This window comes from Mustelus asterias, chromosome 3 (assembly GCF_964213995.1).
Source record: "Mustelus asterias chromosome 3, sMusAst1.hap1.1, whole genome shotgun sequence".
NCBI classification, from domain to species: Eukaryota; Metazoa; Chordata; class Chondrichthyes; order Carcharhiniformes; family Triakidae; genus Mustelus; species Mustelus asterias.
This window is the reverse complement of record NC_135803.1, coordinates 89201180-89214456: the sequence shown is the minus strand read 5'-3', so window position 1 is coordinate 89214456 and position 13277 is coordinate 89201180. Positions and strand designations below refer to the sequence as shown.

Sequence of the window (13277 nt, the reverse complement as noted above, 5' to 3'; positions counted from 1 at the left end):
TCACTCCCGGGTATCTATTATTCGATGTATAAACCACCTCAAACCCCTCGATTAGATTCCAATCGGTAGCTCACTCACGGGTATCTGTTATTCTATTCTGCTGTGTAGTCAAACACAGAGGAAATCCTGCAGGCATTTCAACTGATACATGTATTGAGTTACAGGTTTGAATCTAATCGAGGGGTTTATATATATATATATATATATATAGAATAACAGATATCCGGGAGTGAGTTACAGACTGGAATCTAATTGAGGGGTTTGGGCTGGTTTATATCGAGAATAACAGGTACCCGGGAATGAGTTACAGACTGGAATCTAACTGGGGAGTTTGAGTGGTTTATATATAGAATAACATATACCTAGGAGTGAATCACAGACCGGAACCTAATCGAGGGGTTCAAGTGGTTTGTATATAGATTAACAGATACCGGGAGTGAGTCACAGACTGGAATCCAATCACGGGGTTTGGAGTGATTTATATAGAATAACAGATACCCGTGAGTGAGCTACCGATTGGAATCTAATCGAGGGGTTTGAGATGGTTTATACATCGAATAATAGATACCCGGGAGTGAGTTACTGACTGGAATCGACGCTGGCCAGTCTCTCTGTCCCTCCTCCGGACGCTGGCCCGTGTGGCGCAGCAGGCAGCACGTGTGGCGCAGCAGGCAGCATGCGTGGCGCAGCGTGCTGTGTGCATGGCGCAGTGGGCCGCACGCATGGCGCAGCGGGCAGCGCGCGTGATGCAGCGGGCAGCGCGCGTGACGCAGCGGGCAGTGTGCTTGACGCAGCGGGCAGCGTGCGTGACGCAGTGGGCAGCGTGTGTGATGCAGCGGGCAGCGCGCGTGACGCAGCGGGCAGTGTGCGTGATGCAGTGGGCAGCGCGCGTGATGCAGTGGGCAGCGCGCGTGACGCAGCGGGCAGCGTGCGTGACGCAGCGGGCAGCGTGCGTGACGCAGCGGGCAGCGCGCGTGATGCAGCGGGCAGCGCGCGTGACGCAGTGGGCAGCGCGCGTGACGCAGCGGGCAGTGTGCGTGACGCAGCCGACAGCGCGCGTGATGCAGTGGGCAGCGCGCGTGATGCAGTTGGCAGCGCGCGTGACGCAGCGGGCAGTGCGCGTGACGCAGCGGGCAGCGTGCGTGACGCAGCGGGCAGTGTGCGTGACGCAGTGGGCAGCGTGCGTGACGCAGCGGGCAGTGCGCGTGACACAGCGGGCAGTGTGCGTGACACAGCGGGCAGTGTGCGTGACACAGCGGGCAGCGTGCGTGACACAGCGGGCAGTGCGCGTGACGCAGCGGGCAGTGCGCGTGACGCAGCGGGCAGTGTGCGTGACGCAGCGGGCGGTGTGCATGACGCAGCGGGCAGCGTGCGTGACGCAGCCGACGGCGCGCGTGATGCAGTGGGCAGTTTGTGTGAAGACCACTGATTAATTCATGCATATCACCCAACCCCCACCAACACACAAGCAACCAATTTAAAAAGGGTGAATACTGTATGACCTCTTTGGATTTTACTCACCTGATAACGAGTCATGACGTAGAGGTAGGTCTCATCCATTGGATCAAAATGCATGAGGTGATGGACAGGTTCCCCTGGCGCCACTGGGATCAGTTCCCTCTTCCCAATCGACAAATCACTCCGTATGTTCAGCTGGGAAGATAGAATGAAATGGTCAAGACAACTCCCGTCAGCTCCCACTCAGAGTTTCAATCCCAGTTAATGTAGAGAGGGAGCTAGGACTCAGGGGGTCATTAGAACATTTCTCCAATCAGATTTCTGTCCCTGTCGCTGTGCCAAAGTCACAGCCTTATTAAAGTCAATCTGTGACACCCTGTGAGACTGTGAGGAAGGGAAACTATGCCTCCCTGTCCAGCAGCCTCTGACGCAGTGACCACACCATCCTCCTCTAGCCCCACATCCCTGCGCGATCTCTCTGCTCCTGTAACTCTAGCCTCTTCACCAGCCCCATTTTCAATTGCCTCATCTGGGCCCTTGGTTACCAAGGCTCTTGGCTCTGGATTTCCCACCCTCCCTCCCCCCCGCCCTCTGTCCCTCCAATTCAGTCTCCTTTCAGTCACCCCTTAACACTTACCGCATCGACCAAACATTTCATCAGCTGACCCAGTATCTCCTAATGTGTTTCCATGTCAAACGTTGTTATTCTGTTCCTGTCCAACTCCTTGGGTTTCTTTCTCATGTTAAACACACAGGGCAGAATATTCCCATAATTTGTCAGAGTGTCAGCCTCTGACTGAAAACCGGTGTGTATCTCTCCAGCTGCAGAGCCGCGGTTTCAGACCAGAGTTTCCTGCACCCAGTGCACAGAGAATCTGGGGAGTGATTTATGGGTGAAGCTGGCTCCACAGAGATTGGGGCTGTCACTCTAGTGGGGCAGGGCTGGCTGCATGAAGATTGTGGCCATCTTTAAAGGTTCCCCAGATCAGCGTTTAAAATAAATGCCCCACCCCCACAAATGTATTGAGGGACACTCTTCCCCCTTCACAACCACCATCCCTGGCCCCTTGCTGTCATCAGGGCTCTGCCCTCTACCCTCCACCACGCATATGGGGACACCCTCATTGGAGGAGAGTTTCCCCTTTGTCAGAACCCCACTGGCAATGCCCTGCCTTGGCGCTCCCCCCCCCCCCACCCCCCAACCCCCCATGGCCTCCAGGTACCTCCATTCTCCTGGCGTAGTCATCATGACTGGTTTGTGTATTCGGAGACCAGTTGTGATTCATGCTGGTATGATGTCACACCGAGGAAGTGGCATGAGATTCAATCTGACCAGACGCTGTGGTGTAAAGCCTTTTAACTATATTAAAACTTATTTAAAATCATGCAAATCAGTTTCACGCCCTTTCAGAAGCTGATTACATGACCAGCCGAGAGTGGGGAAGATCTCAAACTGAGATCTCACCGACACAAATTCCATTTTGGTCCTCTGGTGAGGATTCCACGACCATGGTGAACGGTCCCGCTAAATCTCACCCAACGTACACACACCTTGTTTGTTGGGATTGCCCAGGGGCTTTGAACCTCCAGCATCTGCAGAAAAACGCCAGTCATTCTTGTTGGCAGCTGAAGAATGTTAATCTGGAACGAGCCTTTGGTCTGCAGCACCCTCAGTCCTGACCTCTCCTGGTCTACCTCCACTGCCAACCCTGGGAATCTCTGACCAGCTTTCTCTTAAGTACACAATGTGAAGCTGATCCAAGTGGACGAGACGCAGGATTATCCAGCCCCAACCCACTACTGGGATCATCCAGCCCTGCTGAAAATCATTTGGACGTATGGCTGGGAATCTCATGCGGTGGTGAGTTCAATCCAGGACTGTGAACCTATTCAATCCACAAGCCCCCCCCCTTACTCATGTGATAGAGAGGGTCAGAGTCAGACTGTGAGTGCTGAATATGGAGGAGACAGTGTCAGAGGGATTCTCCTTTGTAAACTGGGTTAGGAAGAGTGTGAGAGAACTGGAGGTCACCAGGAAACAGTGACCGTGTGACATGTCACATTGACCTTTTCAAAGAGTTGTACATTGCAAGAAGACAGCTCAAAAGGAAGGAAGCTTCCAGATTCTGGAAAAGGATGGATTAGTGGAGCAAACAAAGCACTGAGTGCTGGTAATGATGCTGTGAGGATAAGGAGAGGAAGTGTGTTCAGATGGGGATTTGGAAAGGATGATGCTGTGATATTGATAAGAGAGAGGGACACAGGAAGTGCAGATTGAATCTCCTGTACAGTGAAGCTGTTAACAGTGTCTTCCAATCAGACTGGCTCCTAGCCTGATAACAGCATCCAGCTGCTCTGATTGATAACAGAGTTACTGTAAGAGCGGGCTGCCTCAGGGAGAAACTCAACCATTCAATCTGATCAGCCTCAGAACACAACCAGAGGTGAATTCACCTGCCCCCAGCCACTGAATCAGTAGCTGCATTCTGTCTGTCTGTGCAGTCCACAATGTCTGTCTTTATAGGCTGCAAAATTTATTTTTCATTACTTTCATGAGCAGAGAGCACCAGGGAGGGGAAGGGAGACGCGCGGGGGGGGGGGGGGGGGAGAGTGGGGGGAGGGGGGGGGAGAGTGGGGGGAGGGGAGTAGGGGGAGAGGGGTGAGGGGGGAGAGGGGTGAGGGGGGGGAGAGGGGTGAGGGGGGAGAGGGGTGAGGGGGGAGAGGGGTGAGGGGTGAGGGGGGAGAGGGGTGAGGGGTGAGGGGGGAGAGGGGTGAGGGGGAAAGGGGTGAGGGGGGAGAGGGGTGAGGGGGAGAGGGGTGAGGGGGAGAGGGGTGATGGGGGGAGAGGGGTGAGTGGGAGGGAAGAGAGGGGGAGGAGGGGGGGAGGTGGGGAGGGGGGGTGAGGGGGAGGGGAGGGGGAGGGAGTGGAAGGGGGGTGAGGGGGGAGAGGGGTGAGGGGGAGAGGGGTGAGGGGGGAGAGGGGTGAGGGAGGAGAGGGGTGAGGGAGGAGAGGGGTGAGGGAGGAGAGGGGGAGAGGGGTGAGGGGGAGAGGGGTGAGGGGGGGAGAGGGGTGAGGGGGAGGGAAGAGAGGGGGAGGAGGGGGAGGAGGGGGGAGAAGGGGGAGGAGGGGGGAGGTGGGGAGGGGGGGGTGAGGGGGGAGAGAGTGGAAGGGGGGAGAGGGAGGGGAGGGGGGAGGGGAGAGGGTAGGGGAGGGGAGAGGGAGGGGGGAGGGGAGAGGGAGGGGAGCGGGGGTGGAGCGAGGGGAGGCGGGAGGGAGGGGAGAGGGGGGAGGGGGGAGGGAGGGGAGGGGGTGAGTGGAAGGGGGGAGTGGGGAGGCGGGGGAGGGGGAGGGTTAGGTGGAAGGGAGGGGGAGGGAGGTGGGGGGAGGGAGAGGGAGGTGGTGGAAGGGAGAGAGGGAGCGGCAGGGAGGTGAGGGAGGGAGGGGCGGGGAGGGAGGGATGGAGGGAGGGAGGGGGAGGGCGGAGGGGGAGGGAGGGGGAGGGAGGGGGAGAGGGAGGGGGAGGGAGGGATAGGGAGGGGGAGGTGCTGGGGTGGGTGAGGGGGAAAGGATGGGGAGGTGGGAGGCGAGGGGAAGGGTGGGGGGAGGCGAGGGGAAGGGAGGGGAAGGGAGGTGAGTCGAGGGGAAGGGAGATGAGTCAAGGGGAAGGGAGGTGAAGGGAAGTGAGGCAAGGGGAAGGGAGGGGAGGCGAGGGTAAGAGAGGGGAGGCGAGGGGAAGAGAGGGGAGGCGAGGGGAAGAGAGGTGAAGTGAGGGGAGATGAGGTGAGGGGAGTGGATGTGGAGGGGAGGGGACAGTGACGAGTGTCGCTTCCCATTCACTGACATTTCCAATTCCTGATGCTGACAGAGTTCTGAGTCTGATGGAGAATTAAAGGAACAGCCTTCCACAGCCTCAGGATGTCTCCAGGTGCCTTAAATCCTGTGAAGTCCTTTCAAGGTCTCGTCGCTATTGTGAAGTCGGAGAAGTAGGCAATCTGTGCACAGCAAGATCCCACAAACAGTAATGTGAACATGACCAGATGACCTGTCTTTTTGACATTAATTGAGGGATATTTATTGGCTGGGATAATGTGCCTGCTCCTCCTAATGTGCTGTGGAATCTTTAATAGCCAACTGATTGGGCAGATAGCACCTCGGTTTAGCATGCTCCTATAGTGGAGTATCAGCCTGCATCACATGTTCAAGCCTTCAATAGGTTTGAATCCACTTCGACTACCTCAGGGCAACTTCTTTTGGGTAACCAAATAAGCCAAATCAACAAATAGAAGAATAATTTAAAAGACAGCCCCTTAAACAGAATCTTCAAAGAAACGTAGGCATCCAAACAAATTGTGATTCAGGGGATCGATACCGCACCCCAGTCCCGGCGCGCCCAGTGGGTGTGGAATGCCGTGATGGTGCTGGCAGACACAATGGGCCCGATTTTACCATTGCATCGCGCCCGAGGGAGGGAGGCCCGATCATTGTCTGGTGGGGGGAGGGGGGGGCGGGTCAGATGTATCTCTGGTGGATGGGGGTGAGGGAGGCCCGATCATTTTCTGGTGGGGGGAGGGGGGGGCGGGCAGGGGAGGAGGGCAGATTGTTGTCTGGTGTGGTTGGGGGGGGCAGCGGGGGGGGGACAGGGGGGGGGGGGCAGGCGGGATGGGCCCGATCATTCTCTGGTGGTGGGGAGGGAGGAGGATGCGGGTCAGATGTATCTCTGGTGGGTGGGGGGAGGGAGGAGGGAGGAAGAAGGCCAGGTCGTTGTGTGTGTGGGGCGGGGGGGGGGGGTTGGGGAGGGCAGAGGTATCTCTGGTGGGGGGAGGGAAGGAGGCCTGATGGATCTCTGGTGTGCGGAGTGGGATCGGTGGCGGGGCAGGGGGGTCAGCTGCCACTCTGCGGGCGATCGGTGGGGGGGGGGGCAAAGGGGGCAGAGGGTCGCGATCGGTCTGGGCAGCGAGGGGGTGGGGGGATAAGGGGGAAAGTTATGTTGTAGGGGTGTGGGGTGATGTCTGTGGGGACCATCGCTCCTGAGCCACTTGATCAGCTTTTTGCGGCCCGGGAGCAATGTGACAGGAGCGCGATTTTAAATTTTTTTCTAATTGCGCATGCGCAGTTCAGAGCTCCGATCGTTTCAGGCACGCTAAGCCCCACCCACAGCGCAATTCAGACTCGTAATTTTTTTTTCAGGCTAAGTGCTTTTGGGGGCGCCTGAAAGCAGATTTCCAAGTCGGATCTGAATTGTGCCCAGATTCAGCACTTAGAATGAAAATGGTAAAATCGGCCCAATGTGTTCTCTTTCCAGGGACACCCGGTGGTGAACACAGCCGCAAAGAGTTGCAGACAGCTGGGATGGACCCCCCCACCCCCCCCACTCCCACTCTACCGCTTGCTGCCTGGATCTATTAATAACCAGCCTGGTTAGGCCCAGGAGCGAGCCCATCAGGGGGTCCTCCTCCTCCCACAGCCCCCCCTCCATACCGGGTGTCCGAAGATAGGAGGGTGGGGCTGAGATTCAACCAAACAGAAAGTGACAGATCTTTCAGAAAATTATAAAGGGGTGCCGCCGGGGACAGTTTACATATATGTGGTCCACGGAATCCATAAGGCACTTCCTCGGGGGGTGAGTATGTGGCCACAACTGACACTTGTATTCAGCAATGATGTGACAGATCGAAGAGCAGCTTTTAACCAACATGAACTATAAACCTGAATAGCACAGGGTGAGCTGGACGTCATGGCGGGAATGCCCAGCGCTCAGAACTAGCCATATCCCACACCCTGAACCCACACATGGGGAGGTGAGAATTTAGCAGGTTGCCTCCCTCAGGGAAGTGGATTGGGGGGAAGGGGAATGCGCAAATCGTTGGGCGAGTTGCCCCAGGAAGCACTGGCTGTGGCTTCAGGGGACCTGGAAGCTACAGAATATGCTGATGTGTGGCACAGAGAGAGGGTGAGAAGAGAAGCCCTTGGCACACACTGCAGGGTAGGAGGCCCAGATAGTGACATACCTTCAGCAGCTGCCCTCTGGCAGTGCCCAGAAACACCACTGTGTGGTTATTTACACTCGACACTGCCACCGAGCTCAGGCCCTTCTCAATGAGGATTGGCTTTGCTTTCAATGGGTTCTTGATGGAGAGAGGATGTTGTAGGTGGGCCGCTCCACAGTCCAACTGTTCATTCTGCAGCTGCAAAAATAAATTAAAAGGCAGTTAATTCAATTCACACACTCTCTGACAACCACCAAAGCCCCCCTCCCCCCCTCTCCTGCAAGCCCCTCCTCCCAGGGCCCAGATTCCCCCCTTCCCTCCCCAGGACCCAGACCCACCCCCTCCCCTGCCCCAGGGCCCCAGACACACCCCCTCCCCTGCCCCAGGGCCCAGACACACCCCCTCCCCTGCCCCAGGGCCCAGACACACCCCCTCTCCTCCCCAGGGCCCAGGCCAACCCCCTTCCTGAGCCCCAGGACCCAATCCACCTCCTCCCCTGCACCAGGGCCCAAAACCTCTCCCATAGCCCAAACCCCCCTATCCCAGGACTTACAGCCCCACCCGAGAGCCCACACCACCAGGGGCCACACCATCATATTCCACAATCAAAGGTCCCATTGTTGCCTTCACATTTGAAATATTTCCTCCATAGCCAAGAGCTTCAAACTGAATAAACTGTCTGCAGGATGGTTGCAGACGCCAATGTGTTTGTTTACTCCATAGTCATCCCAAGAGCACAACCATGGAAAATCCATCCTCTGAAGCATCATTAAGGATCCCACGTACCCCGGACATTCTCTCTTCCTCCTTCTTCCGTCGGGTAAAAGATACAAAAGTCTGAGGTCACGTACCAGCCAACTCAAGAACAGTTTCTCCCCTGCTGCTGTCAGACTTTTGAATGGACTTACCTTGCATTAAGTTGATCTTTCTCTACACCCTAGCTATGACTGTAACACTACATTCTGCACTCTCTCGTTTCCTTCTCTATGAACGGTATGCTTTGGCTGTATAGCGCGCAAGAAACAATACTTTTCATTGTATACTAATACATGTGACAATAGTAAATCAAATCAAATCAAAATCTCTTCAGTGAGTCAGGAGCTGGGACAATACCTCAGCAATGCTGCTCTCAAGCATTATCTGAGAAGACCCGGGAGCAGCTGGGAAGGGTTCCTTATCCAACATTCCCCCCCTTTCATAGGATCATAGAATGGATACAACACAGGAGACCATTCAGCCCATCATGTTCATGCTGAAGCATTTCAGCTAGTCCCATTCTGCTGCCTTTCTTGATCAACCTGAATCGCCCTCCATTCAGTAATGATCCAATTCCCTTCTGAAAGTCTCAATTAAATCTGTCTCCACCACGCTCACAGACAGTACATTCCAGATCCTAACCACTCGCTGTGTGAATCTATAAAATTCACACTCTCAGACATACATACCTAATCACTGACAGTGTGGAGTTGTTTCTCCTCATGTCTCCATTGCTGCTTTCCCCAATCATTTTCAACCTGTGCCCTCTGTTTCACACGTTGGCGATCATTTTCCAGCATTCTATAGACACTGGAAGAGTTCCAATGGATTGGAGGGTGGCTAATGTAACCCACTTTTTAAAAAAGGAAGGAGTGAAAACCAGGAATTATAGACCAGTTAGCCTGACATTGGTGGTTGGGAAAATGCTGGAGTCAATGATTAAGGATGCAATAACCGAGCATTTGGAAAGCGGTGACAGGATTGGTCTAAATCAGCATGAATTCACTAAAGGGAAATTATGCTTGACAACTCTTCTGGAATGTTTTGAGGATGTGACCAGTTGTTGTTGTCAGTGCAGGCTCGATGGGCTGAATTGCCTCCTTCGGCACTGTAGGGATTCTATGGGTATGGATATGGTGGACAAGGGTGAACCAGGGGATGTTGTACATCTGAACTTTCAAAAAGCTTTTGACAAGAGCTCACACAAGAGAGTAGTGAGCAAAATTAAAGCTCATGGTATTGGGGGTAACGTAGTGATGTGGATGGAGAACTGGTTGGCAGACAGGAAGCAGAGAGCGGGAATAAACGGGTTCTTTTCAGAGTGGCAGGCAGTGATCAGTAGAGTACCGCTGGGTTCAGTGCTGGGACCCCAGCTATTCACAATATACATTAATGATTTGGACGAAAGAATTGAATGAAATATCACCAAATTTGCAGACGACACTAAGCTGGGTGGCAGTGTGTGCTTTGAGGAGGATGCTCAGAGGCTGCAGGGTGACTTCGACAGGCTGGCTGAGTGGGCGAATACTTGGCAAATGCAACATAATGTGGATACATGAGAGGTTATCCACTTCGATGGCAAAAACAGGAAGGAAGATTATTATCGGAATGTTGGCAGTTTAGGAAAAATGGAAGTGCAACGTGACCTGGGTGTCAAGGTGAAACAGTCGCTGAAGGTTGGTACAGCAGACGTGAGGAAATGCTGGCCTTCATAGCTAGAGGATTTGAGTATAGGAGTAAAGTTGTCTTGCTGCAGTTATACAGGGCCTTGGTGAGGCCACACCTTGAGTATGGTGTGCAGTTTTGGTCTCCCAGTCTGAGGAAGGATATTGCTATTGAGGGAGTCCAGTGAAGGTTCACTAGACTGATTCCTGGAATGGCAGGACTGACACATGGAGAGAGACTGGATCGACTGGGCTTGTACTCACTGGAATTTAGAAGAATGAAAGGGGATCTCATAGAAACATATAAAATCCTGATGGGACTGGACAGGCTAGATACGGAAGAATGTTCCTGATGTTGGGGAAGTCCAGAACTAGGGGTTATAGTCTAAGAATAATGGGGAAGCCATTCAGGACTGAGATGAGGAAGAACTTCTTCACTCAGAGAGTTGTGAACCTGTGGAATTCTCTACCATAGAAAGCTGTTGGAGCCAGTTCTTTAGATAGGTTCAAGAGGGAGCTGGACGTGGTCCTTGTGGCTAAAGGAATCCTTCCACCAATGGGAACTGTTTCTCCCTATCGACTCTGTCCAGACCCCTTGTGATTTTGAGCTTCTCTCTCTAATCTCCTCTCAACCTTCTCCTCTCCAAGAACAGGAATGATGTGGAGATGCTGGCGTTGGACTGGGGTGGGCACAGTAAGAGGTCTCACAATACCAGGTTAACATCCAACAGGTTTATTTGGAATCACGAGCTTTCGGAGCGCTGCTCCTGTGTCACCTGATGAAGGAGCAGTGCTCTGAAAGCTCGTGATTCCAAATAAACCTTTTGGATGTTTACCTGGTATTGTGGGACTTCTTACTGTCTCCAAGAACAGTCCCAACTTCCCCAATCCTTCTCCAAAACTGAAGTTTCTCATCCCTGGAACCATTCTCGTGAATTTTTTCTGCATTCTCTTTAAAACTTTCACATCCTTCCTAAACTGTGGCACCCAGAACCAAAGGCTAAAGCAGTGTTTTCACATAGCTTTCTTTTGTTTGTACTCATGCTCCTATTGATAAAACCCAGGGTACTATTTGCTTTATTAACCACAATCTAAACCTATCCTGTCACCTTCAATGATAAATGCATATTTGCTCCCAGGTCCCTCTGCTCCTGCACTCCTTTAGAATATTTTATATTCTCCCTCCATGTTCTTTTGACCAACACTGATCATTTCACATTTGTTGCATTGAATTTAATCTGCCATATGCCCACCCATCCCACCAGCCTTCTCTTGAAGTCTATCATTATCCTCCTCACAGTTCAAAATATTTGTGAGTCATCTGCAAATTGTGAAATTGTGCCGCATACACCAAAGTCTAGGGCATTAATACGGGTCAGGAAGAGCAGCATTCCCTCGGGAATTCACTATAAACCTTCCTCTTTGTTTTCTATCAATGAACCAACTTTGTATCAAACCTGCTATTGTCCCTTTTATTCCATGGTCTCTAACATCGCTCACAAGCATGTTATGTGGCACTTTATCAATGCCCTTTGGAACTCCATGTACACCACATCAAACACATTACCCTTATCAACCCTCTCTGCTTTCACACCATTAAACTCAATCAAATTAGTTAAACACAGTTTGCCTTCAACAAATCCATGTTGACTTTCCTTAATTAATCCACCCTTGTGATTAAGTGACGATAAATTCTGTCCCAGATTATCATTTCTGAAAGTTTTCCCACCACAGAGGTTAACCTAAACGGCCTGGAGTTGCTGAGTTTATCCTTAAATCCTTTTTGAACAAGGGCGTAATATTTTCAATTCTCCAGGCCTGTGCGCGAGGAGGATTGGAAGATTACAGCCTGTAGCTCTGCAATCTCGACTCCTATTTCTCTCAGTATCCTTGGATGTATCCCATCCAGTCCTGGTGACTTATCAATGTGAAGTATGGCCAGCCTTTCTAATGCCCTCAGTCCACGGTCAAGACTGATGCATTCACCATGTCCTCTGCCTCCAAACGTAAATTCCGTTTGCTCCCTAAGCAGCCCCACTCCTCCTTTTACCACCTTTATACTTTTTATTTGCCTATCGAAGACTTTTGGATTTCCTTTTGTTAGTTACATCTTCTTTCTTTACCTCTCTCATTTTCTTCCTTCACTTTTCTGAATTTCCTTTATTCCTTGTTCTCATTTTGTATCATCCACAGTCTTTTCCTGCATCTTCTTATTCCTTTGTCATCCAGGAAATTCTGGATTTGTTTGTCCTAGATTCCCCCAATGGGAATATACCTTGACTGTACTCAAACTCTCTCCTTCCCAGAGGCAATCCATTTTTCTACTTTCCTTTCTTACTTCCACTTCCAAATAATTTTCTTCCATCTTGATCAGCGTAATGAAATTTCCGGCAACTCTTGCCATTACCTCTGACCCTCCTTTCAGTTTCTATTCCCTTCTTGATCTTGACCAGGCTGGAACTGAGGATCACGAACTCTCCAAGAGACAACAGACCGCTGCCTCTCCAAGAGACAACAGACCGCTGACTCTCCAATAGACAACAGACCGCTGACTCTCCAATGGACCGCTCACTCTCCTATAGACAATAGGGCCCACAAAGAGCCTTTTACTTCACTAAGAGTTGTCACCACTACAATCCTTGGAACAGGCTTTCAGAAACATTCAGGAACACACTCTGAGTTGTGTGGTGATGTTGTTCATGCTGTGGTGAATTCTGGTTAACCACCATCTCTTGGAGCCTGACTCTTAGACCGCATTTCCCACAGATTCTCCTGATTGTATTTTTGCGTCTGTGAGGAGGCAGTCTCACTGGAGATTGGTGGACACTGTGTGATCACGATGCACAGGCTAATAGATGGTCGAGGCAGAGAGGCCCCATGGTCTGACCCAAATCTCCCTGATTGATTTCTGGACATTCAGTCGTGCTGGTTCATTGTCACTCCATTTTAGACACAGGGATAAATGCCGAGGGGGTAGACACACCCTCTGGTTAGCACAGTGTGGCAATAAAGTTGCAAGATACAATGGATGCCAGAATCAGAAATATAAACAGAAAAAGTTGGAAAATCTTAGCAGGTCTGGCAGCATCTGTGGAGAGAGAATAGAGCTAATGTTGAGTCTGGATGACCCTTTGTCAAAAATGTAAACAAGAAAAGCTGCAAATATTCAGCAGGTCAGACAGCAGCTGGAAGAAATGTTTAGGTGACTGGATGATGGGAAGGGAGAAGTGACTCAGTGACATCACCATAGACTGAGCTGGCCGGGTCCTCCGGGAGGTGGTGAGGGAATGATCAAATGTGTAAAACCTATAGGAGCTCATCCTCACCAACCTGCCTGCCACAGATGCATCTATCCATGACAGTATCGATAGGCGTGAACACCACACAGTCCTTGTGGAGAAAGACCAGTCT

General features: G+C 52.1%; 1 protein-coding gene across 1 annotated transcript in view; it reads right to left on the bottom strand.

Annotated features, from left to right (window-relative positions):
• plxnd1 (plexin D1) overlaps positions 1–12270 on the bottom strand; it is a 166290-nt gene extending 154020 nt beyond the window's left edge. Inside the window, exons 1-3 of the mRNA XM_078210138.1 lie at positions 12205–12270; positions 7468–7653; positions 1522–1653 (exon numbers count right to left, since the gene is read on the bottom strand). Of these exons, the coding sequence (XP_078066264.1) occupies positions 1522–1653; positions 7468–7653; positions 12205–12270 (384 nt within the window). The remainder of the gene's footprint in view (positions 1–1521; positions 1654–7467; positions 7654–12204) is intronic.
• Between the last annotated feature and the right edge of the window lie 1007 nt (positions 12271–13277).